The sequence below is a fragment of the Somniosus microcephalus genome, chromosome 6 (genome assembly GCF_052327205.1).
Source record: "Somniosus microcephalus isolate GS21.2 chromosome 6, FLI_Smic_1.0, whole genome shotgun sequence".
In the NCBI taxonomy this organism is placed as follows: domain Eukaryota; kingdom Metazoa; phylum Chordata; class Chondrichthyes; order Squaliformes; family Somniosidae; genus Somniosus; species Somniosus microcephalus.
This window is the reverse complement of record NC_140992.1, coordinates 266,128,634-266,144,481: the sequence shown is the minus strand read 5'-3', so window position 1 is coordinate 266,144,481 and position 15,848 is coordinate 266,128,634. Positions and strand designations below refer to the sequence as shown.

General features: G+C 47.5%; 1 protein-coding gene across 3 annotated transcripts in view; it reads left to right on the top strand.

The window, feature by feature from the left end:
• Positions 1–15,848, top strand: part of LOC147116717 (putative NADPH-dependent quinone oxidoreductase VAT1L) — a 215,311-nt gene that overhangs the window by 183,159 nt on the left and 16,304 nt on the right. For all 3 annotated transcript variants that reach the window (XM_085991838.1, XM_085991839.1, XM_085991840.1), the window contains exon 8: positions 4,046–4,129. In XM_085991838.1, coding sequence (XP_085847964.1) covers positions 4,046–4,129 — 84 coding nt within the window. The remainder of the gene's footprint in view (positions 1–4,045; positions 4,130–15,848) is intronic.

The following is a 15,848-nucleotide window of genomic DNA, read 5'->3' as shown; positions in this document are numbered from 1 at the left end:
AGGATGTTGCCGGGAGTAGAGAATCTTAGCTATGAGGAAAGACTGGATAGGCTGGGTCTGTTTTCCTTGGAACAGAGGAGGCTGAGGGGAGATCTTATTGAGGTGCATAGATAAAGTGGATAGAAAGGACCTATTTCCCTTAGCAGAGGGGTCAAAAACCAGGGGCACAGATTTTAAGTAATTGGTGGAAGGTTTAGAGGGGATTTGAGGGGAAATTTCTTCACCCATAGGATTGTGGGGGCCTGGAACTCACTGCCTGAAAGGGTGGTAGAGGCAGGAACCCTAACCACATTTAAAAAGTACTTGGATGTACACTTGGGATGCTCTAACCTGCAGGGCTACGGACCAAGAGCTGGGAAGTGGGATTAGGCTGGATAGCTCTTTGTTGGCCGGCGCGGACACGATGGGCCGAAAGGGCCTCCTTCCGTGCTGTAACTTTCTATGATTCTATGACTGTTCTCCTTAGAGCAGAGAAGGTTAAGGGGAGATTTGATAGAGGTGTTCAAAAGCACAAAGGGTTTAGATAGAGCGAATAAGGACAAACTGTTTCCAGTGGCAGAAAGGTCGGTAACCAGAGGACACAGATTTAAAGTAATTGGCAAAAGAACCAGCGGGGGAGATGAGGAGAATTTTTTTTATGCAGTGAGTTGTTGTGATCTGGAACATGCTGTCTGAAAGGGCGGTGGAAGCAGATTCAATAGTAACTTTCAAGAGGGAATTGGATAAATACTTGAAGGGCTGTGGGCAAAGAACAGGGGGGAGTGGGACTAATTGGAGAGCTCTTTCAGAGAGCCGGCACAGGCACGATGGGCCGAATGGCTGCCTTCTGTGCTATATCATTCTATGATGAAGAAACAATGATAGTACCTGTACTGTTTTTCCTTTGGGTAGACAACACTGTCCTTCAGCAGTTAGGACAAGTGGTCCATGGGAGAGTGCCAGTACTTGCAGGGTGCCCCTAGAGTGTGCTAGTACAGGGTCCCCAACACAAAGAAGTTATACATACCCTCGTTGCTTGCTTGCTGCTGTGCCAGCTGAATTGTGTGAGAAAGCAAGATCTCTTAGCGAATGAGAATAAAAGGGAGGGTGGCAGCAGGTTCATATTCTGAACCCAAACGTGAATGAAAAATTAATCACAACTGGACTTATAGGGGGAGACATTCGGTATCACCCTGTTTGGGGCACAATTATCGGCCAGGCGCAAAGTTTAGCGCCTGACGCTAATTATCACCTCCGACTGCAAACTTGGCTTCTATCGCCACTGGAGGTGATTGGAGCGCTAAATCAGGTGCTACACACCTCTCTTAAGGCGCAAAGGCCGAGGAGCGAGGCGCTACCTCAGAGCGCTGCCAGAGCTCATGTGATGTCAGTCAGCAATGGAACACAGACACACTGGCGCCGGCCAGTTCTTAAAGAGGAGGGTCGATCTTGCTCTCCATCCACACCCTGCTCATTGCAGCCTTGAATCTGGGCCTGGAGAGACCTGTACATCAATTCTGCTGGAAAGAACAATGTAGAAGCCCAGGGAAAGAGCTCAGAGTGCAGCACCCGCAGTCTCTTCTAAATAGATGCAAGGAAGGTGAAATCAAAATGAAGCTGCAAAGTGCTGCTCAGTACCCAAAACTCCTTCACACAGTGTGGAATCTCTCCAGAAGTCTCTCTCTCTCTCTCAGAATGCGTGGTGCAAAAATGTCGCTGACAAAAAAAGGCAGGAAGCGGTTGCCATTTAAAGAGCGCTCCCCCAGTCCCTTCCCGACTGCAAAACGCTCCCCTCAACCTGTCGTTGCTAGCGGCAGGCGGTAAGGAAGGGGGTGCCACTCAATATCCGGTCCAGGGCGTTACCGTGGCGTTGCAAGCTTGACTGACGTCACGATCTGCGGGCGCAGGAGATCGTGGCGGTAGTGTTTAGCGCCGCCGCAAAATGCCTGCTCAATTTCGTGAGCGGCGCAAACATCGACGCTCCTGGGCGCTAATGGGAGGCGCAAAGCAACCAAATTTTTCCCCCATAATGTTTTAAAAACAACTTCACATTCAGCAGCTCTTGATACCGTTCAAACTCCATCTTGTAGAGTCCAGGCTGGTTCAGTCTGGATCTAACCAGCTGCCGAGCTGATCCAGTGTCAGGCTCTGGTTGTTAATGCCTCTGAATTACCGACTCAACCTGATATGAAACATTGACTGAAGTAAGGGAGCGGCTATAACAGCTCAGTCTGTACTGTTAGAAAGGGGTCAAAAATAAAGTGGTAGATTTCCAACCTGCCTCTTGGAGGTAAAACTGACATTTGCAGATCGGACACCCCTATATAGAAACCGCCCAAAATAGAACTGAGAATTGGGCGGTTTCTACAGCGGGCAGCCAATCCACAAGAATCAGGTCAGTGGGACTCCCTACCCTACATGCCAACCCAGCAAAAGCTGATCAAGAGCTTCAGGAGAGCTGGCATAGTCCCCCGCCAATACCCACCTTGCAGAGAAATTGAATTCAGTTAAAAAGTTAAATCTGTAAATAAAGACCAGGGGGGTGATTTTGCCAATGGGGACGCGATGGAGGCGGGATTGCTGCTTTTCGGGTTTTAGTCCCGCCTCCATCGACGTCCGGCCATCCCACGCTATTTTCCCTTGATTGACCTTGTTAAGCCCGCCCAGTGGGCCAAGCAGGCCAATTAAGGGAAAGCCGGTTACTGGTGACGTCAGCGAGTGACGTTTCAGCTGTCAAGAGCTTTTGACAGATGAATTGTCATCGTTTGACGGCTCTGTGAAGCTGTCAGGCACTGGCAATCTGTCTTCTAAGTTGAGTCCTGGGACACAGGCTCACTTAGAGATCTCTCCTGAGCAGAAAGCAGTAGGCTGATGCATTTGAGAATGCAGCGGCCGTTCCGCTTTCTCTGCCGGTGAGATGAGGGACTCCCGAGACCTGAAGGGATGAAGCTTGGAGGAAGAAGCAAAGGTAAGTAAAGCTTTTAAAGCACTCAACACTCACCTCACACACTTACCTCTGCACACATGCACCCATCACTCACCTGCACACTGGACATCTCGGCCCCTCTGACCCCCACAGACCCACAGCCCGCCTCGCTGACCCTGGCGAGGTTCGGAGCCGTCGGGAAGCCCACACTTTAGGTGGCAAAATAGGGATTATCCAAAAAACTGCCTGTTAACTACCTGTTAACAGGCAGTTAATTGGCACTAATCCCCTTCTCGCCTCGAGGAGGCAGCTCCCAGCGCAGGTCGGGTACCCGCCTCCTGGGAAACGGGCATGGAGGTGGGTTGGGGGCGGGATGGGTACCCGCCCCCAGATTCTGCCATTTTCCCGGCAGGCTCACCTCCATACCCGCTTCCCCAGGGCTGGCAAAATCACCCCCCAGGTATCAGTAAAAGTCGGATTATCGTAAAATCCCAATGGGTTCCCACTCTAGTGTCAGCCGTGGCTCAGTGGGCAGCACTCTCGCCTCTGAGTCAGAAGGTTGTGGTTTCAAGTCCCCACTCCAGGGACTTGAGCACAAAAGTCTAGGCTGGCACTCCAGTGCAGTGCTGAGGGTGCGCTGCACTGTCAGATGAGACATTAAACCGAGGCCCCGTCTGCTCTCTCAGGTGAATGTAAATAGTTCCCGCGGTACTATTTCGAAGACGAGCAGGGGAATTCTCCCCGATGTCCTAGCCAATATTTATCTCGGAGCCTCGGTTTAACGTCTCATCCGAAAGGAGGCACCTCTAACAGAGCAGCCATCCCTCAGTACTGCACTGGAGTGAAAGGCGCTATATAAATGCATGACCTTTCTTTCAAGGGGTTATTTTTATGAACTGATAATGTAGCAGTGTGACCTGCATGGAAACCAAGATTGCATCTAGACTGCCTCTGTTATTGTGGAACACCAATTACCTGGAAGTGTCCATCCACGACCTATAATACTGTGAGCAGATAGTAGGAGTTGCCTATTGCTGACTTGAAACGTATAGCAAAGAATCATTGCAGGCCTGCAGTTCCTAAGGATGTATTCAGGCTCTCTTCCTGAGGGAACTCACGACTCCGTCTCTTTTTTTACAGGTGAAAGAGGCTATGCAGAGAATCCATGACAGAGGAAACATAGGAAAACTTATACTGGATGTTGAGAAAACCCCAACTCCCCTGGTAAGTGATCCTTGGCCCTTGAAGTAATGAAGTAAAAATGGCAAAAGTTAGGATACCCAGAAGGAAAATCAATAGCATGTGCCGGCGTCATGCTGGTGCCTAGTTGTTAATAGAAATGATTAGTTCCCCTCTGCTGCTAAAAATTGATTCTCACGTTGAAAGCTCATTAGGTAATGAGGCCTGTAGAAAAATGCAAGTGTGCCAGTAATATGTGGAGTACTTCAGTGAAGCTCCCGAGCTAGTTGGGGTTTGGAATTTTATTTTATTCAGTGGATGTGGGCGTCGCTGGCAAGGCCAGCATTTATTGCCCACAGTTGCCCTTAACTGAGTGGCTTGCTAGGCTGTCTCAGAGGGCTGTTAAGAGTCAATCACATTGCTGTGGGTCTGGAGTCACATATCGGCCAGACCGGGTAAGGGCGGCAGATTCCCTTCCCTAAAAGGACATGAGTGAACCAGATGGTTTTTTTCAGCACTCCGGTAGCTACATGGTCACCATTACTGATACTAACATTTTATTCCACATTTATTTAATTAACTGATTTAAATCCCCCAGCGGTCATGGTGGGATTTGAACTACATGTCTCACGGGTTTTTTTTAATTTTATTCGTTTATGGGATGTGGGCGTCGCCGGCAAGGCCAGCATTTATTGCCCATCCCTAATTGCCCTTGAGGAGGCGGTGGTGAGCCGCCTTCTTGAACCACTGCAGTCCGTGTGGCGAAGCTACTCCCACAGTGCCGTGAGGGAGGGAGTTCCAGGATTTTGACCCAGCGACGATGAAGGAACAGCCGAGATACTTCCAAGTCGGGATGGTGTGTGACTCGGAGGGGAGCTTGGAGGTGATGGTGTTCCCTTCATCCTTCTGCGCTTGTCCTTCTAGGTGGTGGAGGTCACGGGTTAGGGAGGTTTTAATCAGCCTGTGTGTGCCTATGATGCAGAGGGGAAAAATTCACCAGGGTTACTGCTTCTGGTTGCTTATCGCTGTCTCCTGATGTAAAGTATGAACATGCGGGTATTGTGTAAGGACAGGAGCAGACCTGGACCGTGATGCCACCCCCACCCCCCATGATGAATAGCCTGCCAACACTGTGCTGAAGGTAATCCCACAGTGTTGTTAGGGGAGGGAGTTCCAGGATTTTGACCCAGCGACGATGAATCGTCCATGGCTCTAGGATTACTAGTCCAGTAACATAACCACGATGCTACTGTTCCCAAATGGTGCTGTGGATTAGCCTGTTCACCTCTGGGATCTTGGTTGGAATCCATCTAACCTTGCCAGACTGCCAGGATTGTCCTGAAGTGAAGATTAATGTTCGGGACACTGCTGTGAGCCACACCCAGGAGAAAACTCATAGTGGTATGAAAAAAAATTGTGTTTTTTTTCCACTTTCTTTGAACACTTTTATCAGTTAGTTATAAAGACATTGGAGATGGGGGGGGGGGAAAGGTTGTTTGACGAACAGTCAAGATGAATCCTATTGGGTAACCAAGAGCCTGTTTGCTTTCCAATTGGCCCGAGGAAGGCAGTGTGGCTGGAGGATGGAGATGGCGGGGTGGTTCGAGGTGGGAGGTCATATGATGAAACCGCCAGGAATACACCCAACCAATGTTCCTGCTATAACAACAGAAAACGCTGGAAAAACTCAGCAGGCCAGGGCAACATCCGTGGAGAGAGAAACAGAGTCAATGGGGTAGATTTTCCCGAACCTATCGGGAAGAAGGCGGGACTTCAACTTTCGGGTTTCTGACCCGCCTACATCGACGTCCGGCCAATCCGCGCAATTTCCCCTTGATTGACCTTGTTGAGCCCGCCCAGCGGGCTCAGCAGGCCGATTAAGGGCCACCTGGCAACAGGTGACGTCACAGACTGCAATTTCATCTGTCAAGAGTTCTTGACAGATGAAATATCAGTGTTTCACAGCTGTTTGAAGCTGTGAAACACCGACAGTCTGAGTTCTACCATGAGTCATTCTGCACAGACTCATTTAGAACTCTTACCAGCACTCAAAGCTGAAGGCTGTCACTTTTCACAGATTGCAGCCGTTCAGCTTTAAGTGCCGAGTGAGTGATGGGCTCCCGACGGCTACAGGAAGAAAGGCTGTGAAGGTAAGTACAGGTAAGTAAAAGTTCTTTACACACTTTAGACACACCAAACACACTTACATTTGCACTCATGCACCCATCACTCACCTGAGCGCCGACATCGCGACCCCTCCAACTCCTTCAACCCGACGGCCCGCCTGCTCTAACCTGGCGTGGATTGGAGCCATCGGGAATCCCACATGAAACCCCTCAAAATAGGGATTAGGCTAAAAACTGCCTGTTAACTACCTGTTAACAGGCAGTTAATTGGCACTAATCCCTTCCCGCCTGGTTTCGGTGGGTCCCAGTGCGGGATGGGTACCCGCCGCCCCTGAAACTTACGTGGAGCGGGATTTTGGGCAGGATGGTGTCAGGACTCCCAAATTCGGGATTTCCCCCCCCCACCCCCCCCACACGCCTGAAACCCTGCCTGACGGCTCCAGGAAAATCTAGCCCAACGTTTCAGGTCGATGACCCTTCGTCAGAACTGAGAAAAAAGCAGGAAATTAAACAGATTTGGGGGCTGGGAAATAGGGAAGGGGGTGAAAGAATAAAAGGAACAAAAGACAGGTAAAGAGACACTAAGAGATATTCAAGGCGAGACGAGATGGTAATAGGGCAGGTAAAGAAACAAAAGATGGCTCTAGATGAGGTGTGAAATGCGCTGGCAGAGTGAGAGACAGCTGCCATGTGGGAGAGAGAAAAAAAAGGCACAAACCAAAAGTGTGGATAAAAAATATATGAATATAATGGGGGCCGGGGTTATAATCTGAAATTGTTGAACTCGATATTGAGTCCGGAAGGCTGTAAAGTGCCTAATCGGAAGATGAGGCGCAGTATTTTGCTATTGTATCAATGTTCCTGCTATGTGGCCGCGCAGTCATCTGCAAGGTCCCGCGCAGGCCATTCGCCGGTTTTTCCACTGTAGTTACCGCGTGTGCGCAAAAATTTGAATGGATCGCGCATTGGGGGAGGTGGGCCGGCCGCACAGGGGGCAGCGCGGTTTACGGGGGATGTTGCACCCAACCAGAAATGGCAACCCGAAATCCAGTGCAGACAAGGGGGAAATGTCTCAGCGTCTTTCCTGCCTTCCTTCCTTCCTCTTCCTTTCTTTTTTACATAGGATATACGGCACAGAAACAGGCCATTTGGTCCAACCAGTCCATGCCGGTGTTTATGCTCCACTCGAGCCTCCTCCCGTCTTTCTTCATCTAAATCTATCAGCATAACCCTCTATTCCCTTCTCCCTCATATGCTTGTCCAGCCTCCCCTTAAATGCATCTACACTATTCACTTCAACCACTCCCTGTGGTAGCGAGTTCCACATTCTCACCACTCTTTGGGTAAAGAAGTTCCTTCTGAATTCCCTATTTGATTTCTTGGTGACTATCTTATATTGATGGCTTCTAGTTATGCTCTTCCTCACAAGTGGAAACATTCTCTCTGTATCCATTCTATCAAAACCCTTCATAATTTTAAAGACCTCTATTAGGTCACCCCTCAGCCTTCTCTTTTCAAGGCAAAAAGAGCCCCAGCCTGTTCATCCTTTGCTGATATGGTTACCCTCGCATTTCTGGTATCATCCTTGTAAATCTTTTTATCACCCTCTCCAGTGCCTCTATATCCTTTTTATAATATGGCGATGAGAATTATACACAGTACTCCCAAGTGTGGTCTAACCAAGGTTCGATACAAGTTTAGCATAAATTCTCTACTTTTCAATTCTATCCTTCTAGAAATAAACCCTAGTGTTTGGTTTGCTTTTTTTATGGCCTTGTTAACCTGTGTCGCTACTTTTAGTGATTTGTGTATTTGTACGCTGAGGTACTCTGAGATCCCTTTGCTCCTCTACCCCATTTAGATTCTTATTTTCCCAAGTAATATTTGACCTCCTTATTTTCCTTAGCAAAATGTAATACCAAAGGCACTTACTCGTGTTAAAATTAATTTGCCAATTGTATGCCCATTCTGCAAGTTTATTCATATCTTCTTGCAATTTGTTGCAGTCCTCCCCAATTTTGACTATCCCATTTATCTCTTACTTTCTCTGTCTCTTTCTCTTGCTGTCAGTCTATCTTTATCTTTTTTATCTTTTTTTCCACTCATTCTCTATTTTCTTCCACTCTTTTTCTCTCTCTCCTCTAAGAATTCAAAATAAAATGAGCATTGGCAGACGTGACTTCAGCCATTTCGGCCCTAAGCTCTGGAATTCTCTTCCTAAACCTCCGCCTCTCCCTCCTCCTTTAAGGCATTCCTTAAAACCCACCTCTCTGACCGACCTTTGAGTCACCTGTCCTAATATCTCCTTCATTGGCTCAGTGGCTATTTTTCTCTGATTTACGCTCCTGTGAAGCACCTTGGGACATTTTACTTCGTTAAAGGCGCAAGTTGTTGTTGTTATTGAGTTTGAGATCTTGATGGGCACAAGCCCACTGCACACAATCCAACAGCAACAACATGCATTTATAATGCACCCTTACCACAGTAAAACCTCCCAAGGCGCTTCACAGGAGCGACTATCAAACAAACCTTGACACCAAGCCCCATGAGGCACCAATTCAAATTGATGGTCCTATGCAGAAAAGCCAGAAGGACATGAGATTTGGGAAATGGAAAACTTCACATCGCCGTAGGGACAGCTCATCTGAGGCTGGTGTCAAGGTACACTGTTAGGGGGTACAGTAGAGGGAGCTTTGCTCTGCTTCTGACGGTGTTACCTGCTTACCAGAAAGTGCCTCACATTAATGTTACTTGTCCAAAAGGGAAAAGGTTTGCTTTCCAGCAGCTATAAGACCCCTCACAAAAATTAAATATCGCTAACTCCTTGTGCTCTAGCGTGATGCAAAAAAGGTTTATGTAAACACGGACAAACACATTGCTTCATTTTTTGACTATCCAAAATGCAGATTTTTTTTCAAACCTCTCATCACCAGTGAAAGCTGATGATGCAATCCAGTAATAAAAACAGAAAATGCTGGAGATACTCAGCAGGTCAGGCAGCATCTGTGAAGAGAGAAACAGAGTTTACATTTCAGGTCGATGACCTTTCGTCAGAACTGGAAAAAGTTAGAGATGGAACAGGTTTTTAAGCAAGTGCAGGGGTTGGGAAAGGGGGGGAGGGGAGTCCAGAACCAGCGGTCATAGTCTAAGGATAAGGGGTAGGACATTTAGGACTGAAATGAGGAGGAATTTCTTCACCCAAAGAGTGGTGAACCTGTGGAATTCTCTGCCACAGAAGGCGGTGGAGGCCAGTTCATTAAATATATTCAAGAAAGAGTTGGATATATTTCTTAAGGCTAAAGGGATCAAGGGATATGGGGAGAAGGCAGGGACAGGGTTCTGAATTTGAATGATCAGCCATGATCTCATTGAATGGCGGAGCAGGCTCGAGGGGCCGAATGGCCTACTCCTGCTCCTATCTTCTATGTTTCTATGTTTCTATGTTTCTATGAAAGAACAAAAGGGAAGGTCTGTGATAGGATAGAAGGCAGGAGAGGTTTGCAATCCAGTGTGCTCGGTAAAGAAAAAAGACAGAAAAGTGGCGAGGGATCCCTGCCTGAAATCTTCACACGTCTTTCCTCTCTCCAAACGCTGTGTATTTCCAACATACCTTGGTTTTATTTCAGATTTCCTGCACGTGCCCTTCTATCTCTAGTACATTCTCTCAACCAAAGTATGAAATCTTTAGAAATAACAACAGAAAATGCTGGAAAAACTCAGCAGGTCAGGCAACATCCGTGGAGAGAAATTTGAGTTGACGTTTCGGGTCGAAACCCTTCTTCAAAACTGGAAAGAAAAGATCTTTAGCTTACTTTCTTTACAATGCACCTTCTCCTGTCACTCACGAGGCCCACTTTATACATTCCTATCTGGACTTTAGACTTTAATTTCCTTTCCTAACTGTCATATTCTTAGATTAATATTTTAATATTATTTTTGTAATAATATCTGCACTGCAGCCGATCCTGAAGTGACCAGAACCGAGGCTATTTTAGATTAATATATATAATTGCGGACCTGCCTAGCTCGCCTCACAGTCGGTGAAAGTGAGTTTTTCCCCTTTTCATCAAGAAGGGACGTATGTAATGATAAAACGTCCCCCCTGAGGAATTGGAGTTGCTGCTTTTCACATCCCCGATGATTTCAGCCGCCCAGGAAATAAAATCATTTGAGCAGAAGGAAACACAAGCTCTTGATAAAGAGGGAGAAACTTAGATGGTTGGGGGACAGTCCTAGAAGAGGGTATTTGAATGATGAAAATGTCCTGGTTAAGCTCACAGCCTTATAAAAGGGACAGGGAGCCAAACATGCAACAAAAAGAATGTGTTAGAAATGAATTAACTGGTTAAGTGGGAGTGAAATGCTTCAGTGGATAAATGCACTAACCTGTGCCATACAAAATCTGGAAAGAAAGAAAGACTTGCATTTCTATAGCGCCTTTCACAACCTCAGGATGTCCCAAAGCGCTTTACAGCCAATGAAGTACTTTTGAGGTGTAGTCACTGTTGTGATGTGGGAAATGCGGCAGCCAATTTGCGCACAGCAAGCTCCCACAAACAGCAATGAGTTAATGACCAGATAATCTGTTTTTTTTGAGTGATGATGATTGAAGGATAAATATTGATCAGGACACCGGGGAGAACTCCCCTGCTCTTCCTTGAAATAGTGCCATGGGATCTTTATCGTCTTCCTGAGAGGGCAGTTGGGCCTCAGTTTAACGTCTCATCTGAAAGATGGCACCTCTGACTGTGCTGTGCTCCCTCAGTACTGCACTGAAGTGTCGACCTGGATTATGCACTCAAGTCTCCAGAGTGGGTCTTGAACCCACAACCTTCTAACTCAGAGGCGAGAGTGCTACCCACTGAGCCAAAAAGGTCCTTCTGGTCTGTGGTGAGCTAGCTGATACCAGCTAAGGTGGCCATAAGGGCACCACAGTTAGGGAAGGGGATGAAGGAACATCCATGCTTGCTACTCTGAATTGCTATCCTGATGGAAAGTGTGGATATCGGGTGAAGACAGGATTGAGCTCGGATGTAACTCCCCCACGATAGAACAGACTACCTGGGTGAGGTACCCCAGGGTAGGTGACCCAGGCAGCGCAGCACTCCAAAGTGAATAGGAATCTTCAGGAGGGGAGGGCGAAAATTGGGGGCCAGAGTCATAGGGCTAAAAATTGAGTAACGCCCCAATTGGGGCGCTAAAAGTAGTGCCCCGGAAAAATTAGCATCCCTGTGCCAGAAATTGACTGCTTGCGCCCCAAGAGGGAAGCGGGGCGCTACTGGAAGCGCCCCGCATCCCTCTTGGGGTGCAAGCAGTCAATATTGCGGCGTTATGTGCTGCAGCGCCACACGCTGCGGCATGTTGTGCTGCAGTATTGCAGGCCTTCCTCCCCTTTTTAAAGGGGAGAGGCCTTGTGCAGCGCGACCTGGGGCCCAGCTGGGACCCAGGGATCGGGAGTGTAGGCAAAAGAGCCCGGCACTCAAGAGAAGTGCCGGGCTCTTGGAGCGCAGCCAGCACTCCGCAGGGGGGGGGTCGTTTCAGGAGGTCTGGGATGGGAGCGCAGGCAGGTGCTGGCAGGCGGCCAGCAACAAAAATGGCCGCCCAGCACCTCGCCTTTAAATTGCGCCTCCCCGGCCGCAGGTACACCTCCCTGACTGCGTTGGACATAGCATCCAGCGGTAAGTCAGGGGGCGCTCCCGAAGATCGTGGCCAGGGCGTGAGCGGGGCGCTGCGCACGCCAATGACGTCATCACCAGCGGCGCAGCGTCACAGGGCACTACCGGTTAGCACCACCACTAACCTCCCGCTGAATTTTACGGGAGGCGTGGGCAGTGCCGCGCCCGGGCGCTAGTTGCGTTGCGTCCCGTTAGCGCCCTCTTAAGGCGCTAACGGGAGGCGCAACCAACTGAATGTTTCCCCCATAGAGTCATAACGGCACAGCAGGAGGCCATTTGGCCCATTGAGTCCATGCCGGCTCTCTGTAGAGCAATCCAGTCAGTCACATTACCCCGCTCTTTCCCTGTAGCCCTGCAAGTTTATTTCCCTCAAGTGCCTATCCAGCCTCCCCTTGAAAACATTGAGTGTCTCCGCTTCCACCACTTCTGTCGGCAGCGAGTTCCAGGTCCTCACCACTTGCTGTGTAAAAAAGTTTTTCCTTACATCCCCCATGTATTTCCTGCCCAATACCTTAAATCTGTGTCCCCTAGTCCTTGTACCATTAACTAATGGGAACAGCCTTTCCACATCTAACCTATCCAAACCCGTCATAATCTTGTACACCTCTATCAAATAACCCCTCAACCTCCTTTGCTCTAATGAAAACAAATCCAGCTTCTCCAACCTGTCCTTGTAGCTAAGATCCCCCATCCCTGGAACCATTCTGGTAAATCTCCTCTGCACCCTCTCAAGGGCCTTCACATCCTTCCTAAAGTGTGGTGACCAGAACTGGATGCAATACTCCAGTTGTGGCCTAACCAGCGCATTATAAAGGTTCAGCATAATTTCTCTGCTTTTGTACTCAATGGGGCAGAAATTCCTCCCCAAACGCGTGAGTACGAAAGGGGTACTCACGCGTCTGGCCGGAGGAAATGCCGGTTTTCAGCATGCACAGCGCATGCGCTGAAAACCGGCATTTCCTCTCCTCTAACCCATGTATTGATTTCTTTGTGGGTTCAATGACGAGACATTTATGAAAGAGAATGTCTTTTAATCTAAAGTCTGTTCAACTCTTTACACAGCATTCAGGAGACACCATGCTAGTGCTGCATCTAGAACGAAACTGAAACCAAACTAAACTGCCTTGCTTGTCTCGGTCACATGCCCTCTGCTGGTCAGGCACAAGCAATCAATACATGCAATCATGCTGGTAAGGCATGATAATCAAACAGGCAAACAACATCACTATTTGCTGATATCATTACAACCCAAGCGGTGAAGAGGCTAGCGCGTGCGCTGTAGAGGGCAGCGCGTGCGTCTTGGATTTCCTCTGTTTTGGGGGATTTGCGCATGTGTAAAGGCCTCCGGTCTTTACGCTTGTAAAAAGCACACGTATTTATTTTTACAGGTAAGTGGTGTTTTAGTGCAGTTTAGAATTTTTTTTTCCACAGGTTTATTATTTTAAAGAATCTACAATAAGGTAAGTTTAGTTTTAGATCCTTTTTATTAAAATTTATTTTTTTCAAAAAAATAAAATTATTGTTTAAATTATTTTTTTTAACTTATTTATACTTAATTTAATGATTGGGATGTTTTTCAAAATTTTATTTAAAGTTTAAGTAGTGTTTTGGGGTGCAGTACTTCTCATGAGTTTGACAGTTCTTACTCTCAAACTTATGAATGAAGTTTCCCCTCCCCTGATTGGCTGAACAGTGCTCACCTGATCCCAGCCGGCGCATCGCACTAACTACGCCGCTGGGTCAGGTTAGCACAGCGCGCCGACATCAGAACCGGGCCACTGACAGGAAATCCACTGCGGGCCAGGTTTCAGATGTTGGCACGCAGGGTGAGCGCACATCGGGGGCTTGCACGCGCGGCAAGCCCCCGACACCAAGTTCTGGGCCAATATCTCTATTTATGAAGTCCAAGATCCGATATGCTTTGCTAACCACTCTCTCAAAATGTCCTGCCACCTTCAGGGACCTATGCACATTAACTCCCAGGTCCCTCTGTCCCTGCACACTCTTTAAGCTGTGCCATTAAGTGTATTTTGCCTCTTTCTGGTCCTTCTGCCAAAATGCATCACCTCACACTTCTCCGTATTAAATTCCATCTGCCACTTGTCTGCCCATTCTGCTAGCCTTTCTATGCCCTGTTGCAGTCGATTGATATCATCATCACTGTTTGCCACACCCCCAAGCCTGGTGTCATTGGCAAATTTAGAAATTCTACTCTGTATTCCAATATCCAGGTCATTTATATATATATATAAAAAAGCAGGGGTCCCAGCACTTACCCTTGGGGAACACCACTGTCTACCATCCTCCAGTCTGAAAAACAGCCATTTACCATAACTCGCTGTTTTCTGTCCTTAAGCCAATTCCTTATCCAAGCTGCCACTGACCCACCTATTCCATGAGCCTCAATTTTGTTAACCAGCCTTCAGTGTGGTACTTTGTCAAACGTCTTCCGAAAATCCATGTAGACAACATCCATTGCATTCCCTTCATCAATTCTCCCTGTTACTTCATCAAAAAAACTCAAGTATTTGGGAATAACTGGGTGGGAATCAATGTTCCCACTAAGGCACGCACTCGCATGACCACGCAGCCATCTGAAAGGTCCTGCGCAGGCCGCTCACCGGCTTTTACATTGTAAATACCACGCATGTACAGAAATTTAAAGGGACCGCGCATTAAAAGAAACAGGCCGCGCAGAACAAAACACGGCTTACAGGTAACATTGGTGGGAACACGTATCTTTTCATTTGTTAATGAGCTCATGACCTGGTCGACCTGTAAGGAGAGATTTTAACCTTGTGTAATTTAAAACACACCACTTAAATGTAACTGATTTACGAATACTTTATGTGGAAAAAGGGTCAAAAAAAAATCCCAGAACGTGACAAACACCACAGTTTTTTGAACTTGTTGCTACTATCCACTCCACTGCATTCTCAGGGAGTCTATCCCATAACAACATAAGAATTAGGAGCAGGAGTAGGCCATATGGCCCTTCGAGCCTGCTCCGCCATTCAATAAGATCATGGCCCATATATTCATCACGCTCTGTGTAAAATAGTTCAACTTAAGCTTCCTCTGAGCTTGAGTCTGTATCCCCTTTTTATATGTTAAACATTTTTGGGGTTCAATTTATTTGTGCCTGTAAGAATGATAAATACCTCAGTAAAATTTCCCCTGGGCCATCTTTTCTCCAGTGCAAGTCATAAATCTAGATTGTATTTGATGAAAAGGTTGGCGTAAGCTAGGCCTTTAACGAATCCCCTTCAATAGCTTTAAAACTTCCACCATTTTTTGCGCTAAACCTTCAAGTGAACTTTACCTGCCTCGGTGAAGTAAGTGTAGCATGTTTGGGACGACCAGTTGTCTCTGGACCTGATGGTTCCCAAAGCTCTCCACCACTGGAGGTTATTCCTCGCCTCATGTCTGGGTTCGTTGAAGACTCATTGCTAGAGATTGATAACATAAGAACATTAGAAATAGGAGCAGGAGTAGGCCATACAAGGAAGTGAAGTGCCCTTGAGAGGGTGCAGAGGAGATTTACCAGAATGGTTCCGGGGATTGGGGGATCTTAGCTACAAGGACAGGTTGGAGAAGCTGGATTTGTTTTCATTAGAGCAAAGGAGGTTGAGGGGTGATTTGATAGAGGTGTACAAGATTATGACGGGTTTGGATAGTCTAGACGGGGAAAGGCTGTTCCCACTAGTTGATGTTACAATGACATGGGGATGCAGATTTAAGGTTTTGGGCAAAAGATACAGGGGGATGCGAGGAAATTTTTTTTTACACAGCGAGTGGTGAGGACCTGGAACTCGCTGCCGACAGAAGTGGTGGAAGCGGAGACACTCAAGGTTTTCAAGGGGAGACTGGATAGGCACTTGAGGGAAATAAACTTGCAGGGCTACGGGGATAGAGCAGGGGAATGGGACTGATTGGATTTCTCTACAGAGAGCCGGCATGGAC